Source organism: Lontra canadensis, unplaced genomic scaffold, assembly GCF_010015895.1.
Source record: "Lontra canadensis isolate GAN:19392208 unplaced genomic scaffold, GSC_riverotter_1.0 scaffold79, whole genome shotgun sequence".
Lineage (NCBI taxonomy): Eukaryota > Metazoa > Chordata > Mammalia > Carnivora > Mustelidae > Lontra > Lontra canadensis.
Genome location: NW_022631073.1, coordinates 7217367 through 7233971, shown reverse-complemented (window position 1 = coordinate 7233971; position 16605 = coordinate 7217367). Strand labels below are relative to the sequence as shown.

The 16605-nt window shown below is 59.7% G+C and overlaps 1 protein-coding gene across 1 annotated transcript in view; it reads right to left on the bottom strand.

Moving 5' to 3' along the window:
• Positions 1–5716: 5716 nt before the first annotated feature.
• FAM53B (family with sequence similarity 53 member B) overlaps positions 5717–16605 on the bottom strand; it is a 70114-nt gene continuing 59225 nt past the window's right edge. The window contains exon 4 of the mRNA XM_032882123.1: positions 5717–7009. Coding sequence (XP_032738014.1) covers positions 6641–7009 — 369 coding nt within the window. The 3' untranslated portion in view covers positions 5717–6640. The remainder of the gene's footprint in view (positions 7010–16605) is intronic.

Sequence of the window (16605 nt, the reverse complement as noted above, 5' to 3'; positions counted from 1 at the left end):
ACTGCCATAACTGTGAAAGGGGGGGATCCTTCCTGAACAGACACGCTCAGAGCCCTGTTGGGGGGCAGGCCACACCAGGATGCCCTGTCACCTGCTGCGGATGACGACCCTTGTCCCGCGGCCCAGAAGGGAGAAGGGCGTCCCTCGCCCTGGGGTCCTTCCAGCCACCCACGGTCCACCCGCCGCAGACCCTCCTTCCCAGCAGGCGGGCGCGGATCCCAAGCCACAGACGCACGTCACAAAGCTGCTGCTGTGGGTGGGGCTGGAGTTCAGGGCCACCAGTGGCTTAAGTACCTGTCTGCGGTCAGGAGAGGCTCCAGACCTGCCACTAAGAAACGGACCCTCTGAGCCCAGGGAACAGGCCAGGCTGGCTCCGTGGGCCCTCCCGGCAGAGCCCTGGGGTGAGGCAGGGGCCTGAGTCTGGCCACACTGCCCAGCAGGACATCCTCAGGCTCTGGGGGCCACGAGCCCAGCCATATCTTGGAGGAGGAGGGGTGGATGGTGCAGAGGGGAGGACAGTCTTGCAGGGTCACCTCCTTGGGGGCACAAGGGCTTCACCTACCCGCCAGACCTTCCAGTGTAAGCAACGGTGGGCTACCGGCCCGGGACCCTGTGCAAACCGATTCCGCCCGGGTGAGTCACGCAGCAAGAGTGTTTAGGTCTCACCTCCTGTCCAAGTCGAGGACTGGCTGGATCCAGATCCCAAGGCATTCCCAGGCAACCCTGAGGCAGGGCCATAGCAGCCCCTCCCAAATTCCCCCAAGAAAGAAAGGAGGCAGCACGGCGCTGGGAGGACAGGAGAACGTGACCGGAGGCTGAGAGCGTGGTGGGGAGTCTGAGCCTCAGTACCAAGCCCGCCCGCCCGCCACGGGGCCCCGGGCCGCTTCGGTGCTCCCCTCCTCCTCCAGACTGGGGGGAATAAGGCCCCTCCGAAGGCCTGGGCCTTCCTGGGGGCCAACCCTGCCCCTCTCAGGTGGAAAGTGGTACAGAGGAGGGGACGCAGGGCAGGACACACGTGCCTGCCTCCTGGGGCTCATGGTGCCCCCTCCCACGTTGGTGTGATTATCCCGAGGGCCTCTCCCTTTCTCTCATTTCCCATTCAGAGAGTGAACATATTGGTATAAAAAGAAACCGAAAGTCAGAGTCTGCCCTCCGTGACTGTCCGGGGCGATTCCTTCCAGCCCCCCTCCCAGCCTTCTTTAACACACTGCGGCTTGTCCGAGTCTGCCGTGGTGCCGGGGTCTGGGGCACAGACTCTTGTGTAAGCCCCGCAGGTGTTTCAGCCTGCGCACACCTGGAGCCGCGCACACCTGGAGTCAGTCGGCGCGCAGCCTGACATCGGACGCAGGTGCCAGCCCGCCCGGCGCCGGGGGCCACAGACCCGTGACCCGACCTGAGCCCCGCGCTGGTGCCCAGGGCAGAGTCCGGCTTTCAGGCAGATCTGGAGGCACAGGAGCTCGGGCCGTGTCCTTCCCCTGGCACTGGGGGAGATGCAGGGTGGCCGTGGCTGGGCAGGCTGAGCGGAGAGCAGATGCCCCTAAGTGAGGCTAGTTGGAGGCTGGGGCCCAGCCAGGGACCTCAGCTGAGGAGGGCTGGAGGTCTGTCTAGGGCCACCCGGGCGGGGAACAGGAGGCAGAGTCCCTGGGTCCCTGGGCCTTGGCCCTGCAGGGATGTCTAGGGAGAGGGGGAGGGGCTCCCCACCCCCCAAGCTTCTACCACAGCAGCCGTGTTTCACCTGGGTCATGAACTCGGTGTTTTTTTTTTTTTTTTTTTTTAAAGATTTTGTTTATTTATTTGACAGAGAGAGAGAGATCACAAGTAGGCAGAGAGGCAGAGAGAGAGAGGAAGGGAAGCAGACTCCCCGCCTACAAACTCGGTGTTCTTACACCATCCTGGAATGGGGGCGGCTGCGAGAAGGAAAACCGGCCACAGGAAGAGTCCAGAGTGCTCTGGTGTCTCACAGCCACAGGGACGTCCTCGGGACCTGGTGGGTGTTCTAGGCAAAAACTCTGTGGTTCGATTTCATGGGCAAACGCTGGGTTACAGCAATGTAAACGAGCCTTTGAAGCCGGACCTCAGCCTCCCGAGCGTGGCTAGCCGAGTGTCCGTGGTCTGGAGGGCCAGGCACGCGGACTGTGCGCCCCGGAGCCCACCCTGGGTCAGGCTGGGAGCGCCGGCCCCCCCACCGGCGGGAGCGGTGCAGGTCTGAGCCCTGCTGCCCGCGTGGGGAACGGCCCGCCCGCACCACGTCCTCGCCTAGCCCGTGGCGGGAGGGGGCAGGCTGCGGGGCCGGGCCTTCCCCAGCAGCAGCAGCAGCAGCAGCAGCAGCAGCAGCAGCAGCACGACCTGGGGCGCACGGCCCTGTGGTGGGCCCAGCTGGGGAAGGCGGACTCCTCTCCCGCGCCGGACTCCGGAATCACACGGAGCCGGTGTCTCTGCTCTGCCGTCCTGGGGTCTCTGGCTCCCGGATGGACAGAGAGGCTGGGCCCCTCCACCTCCAAACACGCACCCATGTACACACACGCCGTTGCCCTGGGGACCGGGCAGCTCGGACGGTGCCTCTAGAGGGCTCCCTCATGCCCACAGCTGTGGCCACACACAGTGGCTCGCTCCCCTTCCCGCATCAGCCTCTGGAGAGCTGATGTTCGCCCCATCTCACCACCCTGACCCCGAGGCCCGGAGGGGAGAGAAGGGCCCGGCCTCGGCCCCTGCCAACCCAGAGCCACTGCTCCCGTGGACAGAGCGGGGAGCCACCAATCCACCACAGCCAACAAACCACGCAGCAGGCTCCCGGAGGCTGGATACTGAACCAGGAAGCTTTATTTACACAGTAAGAGTAACAAGCAAATTCCTGAGAGACTAGAGCGGCTCTAGTGCAAGACAGTCGTGGCCCGTGTGGGAGGACAGGCAGCCGTGGGCGGGGTAGGGGGGTGCAGGCCCAGTGCCTTCTGCACACATGTGGCCCGGCCACCGGCAGGCTGGCCCAATGCCACTCGCTTCGGCTGCCTCACTATTGGGGGGTTCAGCAGCCCCTCGGGCGGACGCCTCGGGAAAGCACGCTACAGCCCCCGCAGCAGCCCCTGGGACATCTCCTCCACGCACTGAAAACACAACTTATTTGCCAAAGAGACTATGCTAGAACAGACTATCCTACCTAGGCTACGAGATCTCTGCTGTGGTCTGGGGGGGGTGGTTTGCATTATCTTTTCTCCTTAAAGATTAGGCAATGTCTTCTCTGACTGGAGCCAACGGGAAAGGTTTGACCAGCTGTGCGGCTGTGGCAAGATGCGGCGTCACTACCTGTACGGGGCGGGGCGGGGGGCGGAGTGCCTGGGCCACGACAGCCACGGCCCAGCTGGCCACGGAGTGCGCGGGACTTGAACCTCACGGGCAGATGTGGAGGTGCAGGCTGGGCCCACGGCAGAGCGTCCAGGGCTCTGTGTTAAATACCACGGAAGCTCCCTGAGACCCGCAGTGGCCCGAACCCGCCGCCCAGGGAAGCCTCAGCTGGAGCAGGGAGCTTGCGCGCCGCCCTGTGCACCAATTTGAACATTGGGATTTTCTTTTCAACGTGGACTTTTCCTTTATTTAAATTTTCTTTCCGCGTACAAATTCACAAAACTTTCCTGCTACAAACATTTTGATGACGAGTAAGGCTTTCTGAGAATGAAAATCTACGGATGATCGGCACAAGCGCCCCCGTGACCTGGACGTCGTGTCTGCCCGCGGGCCCCGCGCCAGCCCCGGCCTCCACCGCGAGTAAGGCAAGAGGGTTTGTGGTAAACGGTTAAGGCCACGGACCCCGGCCCGGCCCAGGCCCTGCGGGCAGGCAGCGGCTCTTGTCAGTCCTACGGCCGTAGCAGATGCTCCTTCTGGAGCAGGTAGGGACACACGCAACAGGGAGCCTCTCCTCCCCACCCCGCTCTCTGGGAGCCACAACCCTGCGTTTGTCCTTCAGGGTCCCCGGGCAGGCAGGCGGCTAGTTCAGGCCTCCCTTCCAGCTCGGAACTCCCTGGGTCTCCTTCAGAGGCAGGAGCTCACAGGCATCCCCTAGGAGAGGCAGGGCCTAGACGCCAACGGGGCTCCTCATGGCGAGCCTGCCAGCCCGCCCACGGCCCCGCGGGGACAGGCACAGGCAGCCAGAGGGAGCCCCTGGGCGAGCCTCCCTCCAAGAGCCTCCAGACCAGAAGTCCCGGCCTCAGCAGGGCCGAGCGGGACATGCCTGCCTGGACGGCGGGGCGGCACCTTCTGCACGGGGTGGGCGCTCTAGTCAAAGGGGAACGTGAGATGACCGGAGGGCATTTCTTTCTCGGAGCAGAAGGGACAGTGGCCGCTCTCCCCCCCGCTGCTGCTGTGGGCTTGCGCTAGGAGCTTTGGCGGGAGTGAGGACAGCAAAGTGGGGCCTGAGGAGGCTGGAGGGCCAAACCCTGCCTGGGGCTGGGGTAACTTTCGCCTGAAAGTGCCGCAGGACTGGGTTTGAGGGTCGATGGGACCAGCTTGGGCGGAGGTGGGAAGGTTTGGCCTTCCTTGCCACAAGGCCTGAGAACGGGGAAGCAGCTGGTGGGTGGGGTATGCAGGCAGGTCGCCCACCCCACGGCGCTGTGCCACACACCCACCACCTCAGGTGCCTGCCCAGCTGACCCTGAGGAAAGGCAGCCGGGGGGGTTACCACCCAGGCCCATCTGGTTCACCTCGGTCCCTCACTGTGCTGTGGACCAAGAGATGGGGCCCCACCTCTCCTTCCACAGGAAGGAGCTTTGAGAGGACATACTCCCTCAGTGGCCCCTCTTGGTGTGGGCTGGGTGCCAGTACTGGGTGCCAAGGTTTCTGAGGGCAGGAGTCACCAGCGTGTGCTCTCCCAATTCGTAACTCAACGACCCCAGCCCCCGCTGGCTTTGCTCTAAGAAGACGTGGCCTCCATGACCCACTACGTGGGGACAAGGCAAGATGGCAGGCCCACCCAGAGCCACCGGCTCCCTGCTTTGGCTCTTCGGGGTCCTGAGGGGACGTGCCTTTGGTGGGAGCCACTGTCCCGGCCCCAGGACCTTCCCTGTGTCCACACAACCATGATGCTATCTGACCTGAGGCTTTGAACACAATCTGGGAGGGCCACTGAATTGAGATCTTCTCTACAAGCATCTTATGGCTGATTTTTAAGAACCACCACCCTAGAAATTAGAACTTGAGCACCACGCTTTTCATCGAGGCAAACAGCGAAGCTCTAAGTACAGTTTCCCAAACAGGGTCTTTCTTTTGGGGAAAGAGAGTGAGAACGTTCATACTCACTCTGTGCACATGAGGCCTTCGCTGTCCACAGAAGATGAGCAAAAGTAAGGAGACTACGAATGTGCCTTTGTTACGTGTCAGCAAACTCAAGAGAATACACCGGTTATTTTTAGCCGTAGTGGGGAAGGAGCCACTTGCTCATAAGCCGACAAAATTGCTATTGTCTGAGGAAGATGCCAAGTTTGCTACAAGCCAAAGTCCAAGAGAGCAGAGCCCATGTGGTGTGTCTGCCAGCCGGGCTTCCTGAGAGCGAAACCTCAGGGGGTCGGGGTTGGGCGGGGCTCCCCTGCAGCAGGGCATCCGCAGGGGTGCCTGGAGCTGGGGACCGCACATGCTCCCTGCGCTCCGTGCCTGCAGTAGGGACGCCACGCGGAGGCGCTCTGCTCCCCCGGCTGAGCAGCAGGGGCGCTCGTCAGGGGCGGTGGGGGGGTGCACTGGGATGAAGGCCAGCATCCCACCGACCAGCGCCAGTGTGCTTAGAATACGGCAGGCGGCCTTGCGGGTCCCCGGTCCAGGTCCCCAGAGCAGCCCACAAGCCGCCTCCACCCCTGAAATGTGCACAGGGCCTGGGTGCACGGACCTGCTCACAGCTCCTGCCTCCCGAGGACGTTTTCAAGAGGTTGCCCGTTACTAGTGACCTCTCTCCACTCACCTGAATCAAGCTGATCCCTCAGGGACAGGTTGGCCACAGAGAATGGCTGCCACATGCCAGCCCTGCCCAAGCGGCTCCGGGAGCGGCAGAGAGCCACGGGGTCAGGCTCTCCACGCCACGGGAGAGGCAAGGAGTTGTCTTTTCGCCAACAGACCCACCCACGTCTACCCAACGCAGACGCCTCCGACAAGCAGCCCGAGCTGTTCCCCAGGCCCCCAGAGTTCCGACATGGAGAGCCCCCCGCACCCCGGCACCCCAGGGCCTCTGTCTCCCACACTTCGAATTAAGGCCAAATGGTTCTGATGTTACTACAGAGGAAAGCGTCTCCCGAACCTTCCCAAGCCTGAAGCAGGGAGACCTGGGAGAGAAGGCACGGAATACAACAGAGTGAAGGAAGCTGTGGGGCCGACCCCCCGGAAATGAACCTGAGCAGGAGGCCGGGAAGGGCCCGACCCCGCCGGACGGCCCTGAGCACGCGCCGCCCCCACCAGCCCCACAGAGCACAGAGAAGCAGACCCTGCGGGACCCGGCAGGGCAGCCGGCGAGAAACAGGGGGAAGGGGCCCAGCCCAGGAAGCTGCTCTCGGGCTCCGGCGGCCCCATGGATGGCCGTGGCCGCTGTGCCGGTGAGGCGCGGGGGCGGGCAGCCGTGCGGCGTGGCCGGGCCTGCGGGGGGCTCCCCGCCTCAAGTGCCCGCCGCCCCTCAGTTGTTCTCTATCTGTTCGATGTCCAACTCGCCGTCCAGGGAGCAGGGGCTGTTCCCGGCTGCCCCGCGGTCCCGCCAGGCCGAGGCCGGCCCCCAACTCCTGGCACAGCCGTCGCTCAGGCCAGAGCCGCCCGACTCCTCACAGCACTGCTCCTCCTTGCAGGCCAGCTGGTCGTCGAAGGCCGGGGGCAGAGGCTCGGGGACCGGGGTCCCGGCGGGGGTCCTGCCCCCCAGGCTGGAGGCTGAGGCCGAGAGCAAGGCGGTCCAGGACCTGGTGCTGCTGACGTGCAGGGCAAAGGGGCTGTGCGGGCCGCAGTCCTCCATCCCCGCACTCAGGCAGCTGAGGCTGCTGAAGGTCTGACAGTTCTGTGGGGAGACAGACACACGGGTCAGCCGGGGTCCCGCGCCCATCCCAAACCCAAGGGCTGTGCGGCCCAGACGGCCGACCGCAGCCCCTGGGGCGACCTGGTGATGGGTCCGCTGGGCGGTGGAGGCCCACCAGAGCCCGGCCTCCTCCAACATCCGGGCAAGAGGAGGGGCCGTCGGCAAGTGGGCATGAGGAAATGTGCCCCGGCCAGTGAACACCGGGATGACACACACAAAATCCAGTTCCCCACAAATGAAGGAAAGGGCCCGAGCTTGATACCACCCAGGCGAAGGGAAGCTGCGGCGAGAAGGCCGGGCTCTGAACCCCGAGCAGACTGCCCTTGCCCAGGGTGAGCTGGCAGAAACGCAGCGCCTCCCTTCCGCCAGCCGTTCCAGCAGGCCCTCGCTGGCGGATGCCGCAGCTCTGCGGGCCGGGTCGCTGGGCTCGCCCGCCGGGGGCCTCAAGCAGACCCCTCAGCCTCCCTGGCCCCGGCTGCCTCACCTGTTAAGAGGTAAACAATGGTCCCTACCTGTTCTGTAGGGCTCTTTGAGGGCCCAGCGGGAAACGGAGGCTGCCTACCAAGTGTTGCCTGTGCAGCCTCCCCAAGGCCAGCCTGGGGAGGGAGGCAGCCCGGGGGCTCCCTGAGTGGCAGGTGCAGCTGCAACAGGACCCAAGGATGCTTGGGGACACCTGTTCTCAAGAGGGGGCAGGCCCAGTCCTGTGCACAAGTGGGTGAGGTTAAACGCCTGCTTTCACCACAGAGCACGATTCGGGACAAAGGGTTATGACGCCTGGGGGTGCCCACAGCCTCGCTCTGGGGACTCCCCAAAGGACCAGCAGCCATATAGTCTCCTCTCAAAGAGGACCCAAGGAGAGATGAGCTAGAGGGCAGAGGAGAGGCCTTTGGAGTGTGAGGTGGGGACCAGGAGCACCGAGATCACGGGCACATCCCAAGGGCACCAGTTCTTTCACAGGCTGCGGTGTTCACACATACTCTGCAGTAGGGACGACCACCGGCTGTCACGGCCAACGAGCGGCTGAAACAGGCTCAGCCAACGGAGAAGAAAAGCCGCCCTCTCTGGAGGAAGGTGGCTGTGCCTGTCGTGGGCATGCTCATTGTTCCGGAATGCTCCGGAGCAAACTGGTCTCATGGGTTTGCTTTCCTTGGAATCTTTTGATTAACCAAGAAAGGTGAAGCCCAGAGGGCGGCGGGGGGGCGGGGGTGCGATGTGTGCTGGGGGACTCTGGGAGAGAGCGCTGGGATCGAAGAGAGAAGGGCCGGGCCACCGATGAGAGCTGTGAGGCCGGCCCAGGCCTGGTGGAAGCCCAGGTCACGGTCCCCACAGACTGGGGGCCCTCCCATCCCCTGGCCTGGGGTGCCATGGGGTTCAGCAAGGCCTCTGTCCACCCGGTGCACATTCTGTTCCCCACCACTGCAGAGAGCTGGGGACGGCTCCCAGACTAGAACGTGACCTGACTCTTGGCAGGTGGAGGCCCCAGACACCCGCGATGGGAGGGTCTCGGGGGCCCCTTCTGCCTCCCAGCCACTCTCTTCTCCTGCCTAGACCTGAGCCACGACAGAAGGAAGTGGGCGGATGGCCTTGCCTGGACAGGGTTGTCAAGCTCCACCTCAGCCTGTGTCCCCGGATGCTCTGCACACAGGAACTGCAGGAGCGAGGTGGGGTGGGTCTGGAGCCCAGGTGCCCAAGGAGCCCGACCCGGCCCTCCTGGCCAGGCTGCGCAGTCCGCCTCTTTGCCCCAGAGGAGCTGTGTTGTGTGAGGACATGCCGTGAGTGGCGAGTGACACCTGTTACAGAGTAATGATGTCTGATGTGAGCCGGATGTGCTACGAAGGGGGTCACAGGCAGTGGCCCCGGGGATCACCCACGGCCGTTCACCCCGGCGGGCCGGACACCTGCTGGGAGCCCCAACGTGGCAACAGTGGGAAGGCTGGCGTAAACCTGAACAGGAAACGCTCCCGAGTCTGTGTTCACCCTCCCCGGCTGCTCGGACTGCCCCACCCACAGATCCTGGGGTGGGGGGCGAGCAGGGTAAAGGTGCAAGTGGAGAGGGTGGAGGACTCTGCGTCTGGCTTTATGGCAAATGTGACAGTCTGTGTCTGCACACTAATCAGGTTACACATTAGCCACACCAGCAGCAGGGTGCTGGGGACCCCAGTCTGCTGGGACCTTCCTGTCTTTGCCTAACGTAGTCCCTGGAGAGAGCTGAGGAGGGACAGGCTATCACAGACCTGGGCTCTGCCACCAATGAGTACCAAGGTTTCACACAAGACCCTCCAAGCTAAGAACCTCGGCCCACCCGGCAGATAAGGGGTGGCCCAGGGCCCCTGGGGCCACCCTGCGGCAGCTGGCTGGGATAACGGGGTCCTTTCTGCTTTGCAAGAGGGCAACAATCTGCCAGGTGTGGTTGGCGAATGTTGTCACAAGCATACCCCAAGGTGTCACCGAACCCCACCCCCCAGAAGTCCTCAAAGGCACCTGCTGCTTGACTGCAAAGCCAATGTCACCTTGAAAACTTTGTTGACACAAAACTCAGCCATTTCAGCCACAGTCTCGGAAAAAACAAGACCAGCCCGCTGAATGCCCCAGCTGGAGGCAAGCCCCACCTGCCAGGGTGGAATGTGACTGACACAACGCGGCAGTGTGCGTCCTGCTCAGACTCCAGCCCCGGTGAGCCTACCCCGTGCCGACACCCAGGGCCCAGGGCTATTTGGTGCCCACCACACCCTGGGGGCAGGGTCCTGCCCAGCCTCTCCTGGCAGCTCACACTCCCCAGAAGCCCGGCTCCCACAGAAGAACGCTGCCCGGGCCTGTTGGAGGCCCGGAGGCCTGCGTGCCCTCAAAAATGTCTGGGGAAAGCTGCTAACAAGTTCAAAGCGCCACATGAACACATCGTTCCATGGTGGAATGGTTGCTCCGGGACAAACAGTCCCCCACCCCAAATTCTGCTCTCCTGAGGCCCAACCCTGGCCCAGGGATTGGCCACCCACTTGGGCATAGGCCTGCTCAGGTAACCAAGATCAGAAGCAGCCATCGCCGTGGCCTCAGGCTAGTGGCTGGAAACACTGCTCAGCACCCCAGTCCTAGAGTCTGGGGCAACTTCCAAAAGGAGCCCCAAATGTCAAGATCTTCCCATCAGACCCGCCAGACCTCAGCTCCAGCCACATTCCAGCCCGCCCCAACCGTCCTCCGGGGTCTCACAGCCAGGAGCAATGGGCCCCTCTTCCGCAGTCCTACATCCTCCTGGGTGGGAGGCCTTGGCCCGGCCCTGGGGACAGAGACCAAGGTCCTCACCTTCCGCGGTGCAGCCCCAGTGAAAGTCTGTGTGGTCCTCCTTGCAGAGAGAGGCCCACCAGATCCTGGGCTGCAACAGCGCCTCATCTGCCAGGCCCAGTTCCCTTCTCTACACCCAGTCCCTCCTCCGCCTCCCAACCACCCACACTGTGGCGGGTCCAGGAAGGTCACAGTCCCTCCAGATGGACTGGTTTCCTGCCCCCAGGAAACCCATGTTACCTCAACTCACACTCATCCCCATCCTGCTACACGTACCAACTTGGGCCCCAAGCTCACGTCCCTCCTCTAGTGTCACTGCTTTAATGCTAGCCTAGAGGGGCACAAGGGAGGGAATCCAGAATCGTCTACAAGCTGAACTGCTCCACAGGCTTTACCAAAGACCCAGAGCATTAAGTCTGGTGGGTGGGGAAATAACAGACTTCTGAGAAGAGTTCCAGGACGCCAGAGGGTGGAGGAAGGGGTGGGGGAATCCCACGCAAGGACAAGGGCAAACGTGGGCTTCTGGAGTGCCAGGTCCCCTTTCTCAGGACTGTCCTACCCTAAAGAGGGCAAGCTGTTCTCATTCCCGTCTCCCTGGCCACCCCAAAATGCCCTGAACCCCCCTAGGCCCTGAACCTAGCATGGGCGGTGGACCAGTTGGGATGAAGCTTCTGGAGTTGGAGGAAGTGGACCCAAGTCTGGCTCCCCCACTGCTGACTTTCCAGAACAGCAATGCGGGTCCTGGCCAGAGGCCAGCTGCAGGAGCACGGCCCGCTGTTTGCTGGGACCCCTCTCCTGGGCTGTTCTGTGTCCTGGGCATAGTGTCCCCACAGAGCGCGCCTTAGAGCCTTACAGCTAGCACTGAACTAGGACAACACCTGCTCCCCGAGGAACACGCCTTCCCAGACGAGCCCTGCGAGAGCCCCCCACTCCAGCTTTGGATGCTGGACTAGACAAGCACACCTGGCTTTTCCTCCGTGGAAGCCTGTCCCCCTCTTTTCAATCCAGCGTTACAGATCTCTCTGTGTCACAGATTTTGAGGGAGCTACCTCTAGTCCTTCTAGAAAGAGGGCCCTAAAGAAGCCCAACTCACAAGTCAGGATCATCGGACCCAGAGCCTTCCTGGCCTGAGCTTCCGGGGCCCTTGCAGCCGCTCTGCTGGAAGTTGCTGGGTCCAGGGCTCTGGCGAAGCAGAGGCATTTCCTTCCCAAACAGACACTCTGATGAGAACACAACTCTCCAAGCATCAAGAGAACACCGGACCACGAGAATGGCTAGCGGCCTGGAAGTTTTCTAAGTCTCATTTATGCTGGAAGTTGGCACAGAAACAACTAAGGAGGCAAGACATGAGATTTCCTAGGGGTGGGTTTGTCCTTTGTTGTTGTTGCTGTTGTTTTTCATATCTCGGAGAAGAAAAAAAGGTCCCGGCACATGCTGGGCCAAACAAGAATCCATCTCTGGCCAATCTGAATTGTGCATGAAGGCCAGCTGTCTCAGAGGAAGCCCCGGGGCCCAAGGGGTCAGGTTGGGGTGGGGGGCAGCTACTGCCAAGGCTGCCCAGGGTCAGCACTGTTGGGTGGGGGGCAGCGGGGTGACACACTGGGGCTGGAGAGGCCTGAGCCCAGCGGCAGGGCCTGCACTGGACACTGCTGCTCAGGGCCCTGAAGGCTGGCCCTTCGCTCTGTGCCCCTTATCACCATGCCCTGCCACAGCCCAGCTCACACTTCTGTGCCGGGCGGGTCAGCTGCTCGCCGGGCCTGTGTCAAGGCCCAGCCCATTACTATGAAATGCTTACCTTTGGACTCTACAAGAGGCAGCCTTTTCTAAGCCTGGACTGTTTCTCTACCCACAGAAACAAGGGAAACCCAGAGAGGCCCGCAAAAATAGGAAACAGAGTTGCCCCAAGGGGAGGCTTTGGGGCCCAGTGAGCCCTGCTGATTTGGCATTGACTACCTGGGGCTCTCTCTCCCAGATCACAGGTTCTAGAATCAAAATCCCAGGGAGCCAGCAACTATCTTTGGGGCATAATGACGGCCCTGGCAGTTACTAGGATGTCCCTGGCTTCCCGGGCCACCACTTCCACAATTTATTTCCGCAGAGGCCACACATGTTTACTGAGCACCTCTCTACCTGGCAGGCTCCTGTTCACCCACCAAAACCCATCTTTGCATCATCCCCTCTGGAAGCCATCCATGAGCCTGCATGTGCCATGCCTAGCCCCACGCAGCCCTGACCCTGCACCCCACTGCCTGGCTCGGGTGCCGGGTCATGCGAGGAGCTCAAAGCAGCCTGGGAGTATAAGGGAGGACGCAGTAAGCCCCACCTGGCTCGGCTTGTGCGCCTGAGCAGCCCGGAGGGCCCCAGGCTGCAGTGGGCAAGAACAGGCCTTGGTGGCCCAGAGCCCGGCAAGCCCTCTGAATGGTGCCCCCCTCCCCGCCCCAGACCACACTGTGACAGACACGGTTTCTGCACCGGGACCCCAGGGGGCAGATGGCCCGCCCGGACACAGAAGGTGTAGAAGCCAATGCTAAAGGGCCTTCCAGTACTCTGGCAATCAGAAAACAAACATTTTGTTTCTGCGGCATACGTCCCAGCCAGCACACACTCAGGACAGGACTTGTGAAACCACCTCGCTCTCGGGTTGGAGTAAGGAGAATTCCTTGCCTAACAAAAGTCCAGGGGCCTTTCCAAAGCACACAAGGGCTCTGGCAGGGCCAAGGCTAACGTTGCCGGGATGCACAGGGTGTCGGGGGCGCAGCTCCTACAGGAGCAGGACTGGAGGGCATGGAAGGGCATGGTTTCTGCCCAGATGCCTGGAGCTGGGTGATCTGAGGGCCACATCGGGGCACAGGGAGCAAGGACTACAGAGTATCGGGCCCTCGCAGCTCTGTGTCCCTATTCCAAATAGTGGCTTCCGGAGAAAGAAGATCCTTTTTGGAAAAATGAGCAAATCGTCAACCAGTTGAACAACTGCATTTTGCAGACTGGCAGACTGAGGTCAAGACCAGGGACAGGACTCGGCCCCAGTCGCATGCCTAGCTGACATGCAACCACACCTCTGACTTCCAGGCTGTGCTCAGGAGAACAGCTGGTCCTCAGGCAGAACAGCGGCCCAGAAAAGGCTAGACAAGGCGGGCTGGAATCCCAGCTCCTGGGTGTCCTCTGCGGAACCTTGGCAAATCATTAAACTTCTGAGCCTCAGTTTCTCATTTGTACCAGGAGGCTAAGAAGAGCCCCAAAGTCATAGCATTGTCTGGAGAAATGACTGCAACGAGAGCACCAAGGAGGCCAATGAAGGTGCCGGCAAACCTGAGCTCCTAACGCCCACCCACCCCCACCCGCCCCCGCACCTCACTCGGGCCCAGAGGGCTCAGGTTTTGGAACAGAATCTAAACTACAGGTGGCCAAATCCAACTGCCCTTTTAAAATTTTTATTTATTTGAGACAGAGTATGAGAGACAGCATGAGAGCAGGGTGGGGGCAGAGGGAGAAGCAGACTCCCCACAGGGCAGGGAGCCCAATGTAAACTTGATCCTACAACTCTGGGATCATAAACTCAGCCGAAGGCAGAGGCTTAACCAACTGAGCCACCCAGGCGTCGCCAGCTGCCCTTTTTTTCAAAGATTTTATTTATTTATTTGACAGATCACAGGTAGACAGAGAGGCAGGCAGAGAGAGGGGGGAAGCAGGCTCCCCACTGAGCAGAGAGTCCGATGCGGGGCTCGATCCCAGGACCCTTGAGATCATGACCTGAGCCTAAGGCAGAGACTTAACCCACTGAGCCACCCAGGCGCCCCCCCAAATGCCCTTTTTAAAACAAACCTGCTTTCAGAAGTAAGAAGACACGGCAGTGACACAAAAGGTAAAATCTCTGGGAACAGAAATGTAAAAACTGGCCAAAATGATACGAAGAAAACTGTCAAGAACACAAATGCAGGCTTGCACGAAGTAGAGTAACACAGTGTGCTGTAGACAGGAAGACCTGGACCTCAAAAATGTGTAAATTCTCCCCAAGTGAATTCCTAAACTGAATGCAATCCCAATCTAAAATATCAATAGCACACAACCCCCACCCCAACCATCTTCAAACAAAGTGAATCTCAAGTTTTTAATGGAAAATAAACAGGAGGGGTGCCTCGGTGGCTCAGTGGTTGAGTGTCTGCCTTTGGCTTGGGTATGATCCTGGGGTCCTGGGATTGAGCCCCACACAGGGCTCCCTGCTCAGTAGGAAGCCTGCTTTTCCCTCTCCCATTCCCCCTGCTTGTGTTCCTTCTCTCACTGTCTCTCCATCAAATAAATAACATCTTTTTAAAAAATTAACAGGAGAGATTAATCAGGAAAACTGTATGGAACAGAGAGACACTCTTCCTACCAGATGCTAAGACATACATGAGAGCCTTAATAATGAAGAGTTCCCTACCACGTGCAGACACGCAGAGACTAAGACATCCCCTCTGTGCCTCAGTACCCGTGCAGGTGGCATCTCAGAGCAGACAGTAAAGGATGGAATTTTCAGTCACTGGTGTTGAGATGAACAGGGGCCATTAACAAAGAAAAAGAAAAGCTGGCCCCATACTCGGGCCACATCTATGACAAAGTCCATCCACGAGGGCCAAACACTGCAGTATAAGGCCCAGAAACATGGGAGAATTTCTTTATAATCTTGGGATAGAGGGACCTTTCTCAAACTCAACATCCAGATTCATAAAATAGTAAATTTGATAAAAAACATACACAGGTCAAAAAATGCCACAAGCACCAGAGGGAATGTAAAATTGTATGGCCACTCGGGAAAATAGTCTGGCAGTTTCTCAAAACGTGAGACCCAGAGCTACCATGTGACCCAGCAGTTCCACCCCTAGGTACACACCCAGGAGAAGGAAAGACACGTCCACACAAACCCCAGAGCACGATGTTCACGGGGGCGTCACTGACCACGCCCCCAGCGTGGAGACAACTGCGCTGTCCACCCACAAAGAATGGATCAGCAAGCTGCAGTCTGTCTGGATGATGGAGCACTGTCCGGCCACAGAAGGAAGAAGCCTTGACACCTGCTGCCACAGATGGGACCGTGGAGACACCAGGCTGAGTAAAGAAGCCACACGAGAGACCACGTGCCGCATAATCCCGTTTACACGGTAAGTCCAGAAATGGCGACTTCCAGTCTGGAGGGTCGATTTTAGGTTGTCTGGTGCTGGGGGGCAGCTGAGGGTAATGGGAAGTGATTACTGGGAGGTATGGGGCTTCTTCTGGGGATGGTGAAGTGTTTTAAGATGGGCTACAGTGACCCGCTGGCACACTGCCGGGAATATACCAATTAAGGAATATATGAAAACCACTAAAACGTGTACATTTTTTCTCCCCAAGATTTTTAAATTTATTTTTTAAACGCATTTTAAATCTCTATACCCAACATGGGCTCTCACTCACACCCCTGAGATCAGGAGTCCCAGGCTCCACCCACTTGGCCAGCCAGGTGCCCCGAACTTGTACACTTCAAATGAGCGGAGGGTACAGCATGTGGATTGTATCTTAATAAAGCTGTTAAAAAATGGCAAAAGCGAAGTCCGAGACAAAGAACAAATTAGAGATCAAGATCTATAACTCATACGCCAGAAAAACTCATCTCCCTAATACACCACTGAGAAGAAAAAAGAGCAATAATAACTCAACTTTTTTAGAAAGACAAATGAACCCAGCTCAGGACACCTGAACAGCTTTCAGAGAGACAAAGAACAGAGGCTTGACCGCTGACAGAAAGGCAAACTAAGATGACACGGAGAGACCATGTGTCACTCATCACTTGGCAAAACTCACGTGTGGCCAGTGTGTGTCAGTGGGGACATGGGCCACCTGCAGAAACCATCAGGGTGCGTGGCTCCTACAACGTCACTGGGGCCACATCCTCAAGGTGACACACACATGCCACCTGTAGCCGAGCGGCCCTCCTGGTGGACTGCATCTCCAGGAGGACCCATGTGCCATGTCTGAGAGGACACAGCAGCTCCGGAGCTCACTGCTGAGCATGCCTGCACAGGCTTGGGGGCCCGGGAGGGTGGCCTGGGAAAGACGGGCCATAGTCACAGGACAGGACCTCCTGCAGCTTGGCTCTGACACAAAAACACCTCCCGGGTCTATCATTTTAAGAGAGCAAAGTGCAGAAGAGTAGATAAAGCAGGTTATCTTTTGTGTAAGAGAGGGGGGAAAAAAAGGGAAATTATCATCTGCTTCTATTTGCATAAAGGATTTCTAGAAGGATCACAAGAAACAAAGTAGCAGTTAACCTGAAGGCAAGACTCTCC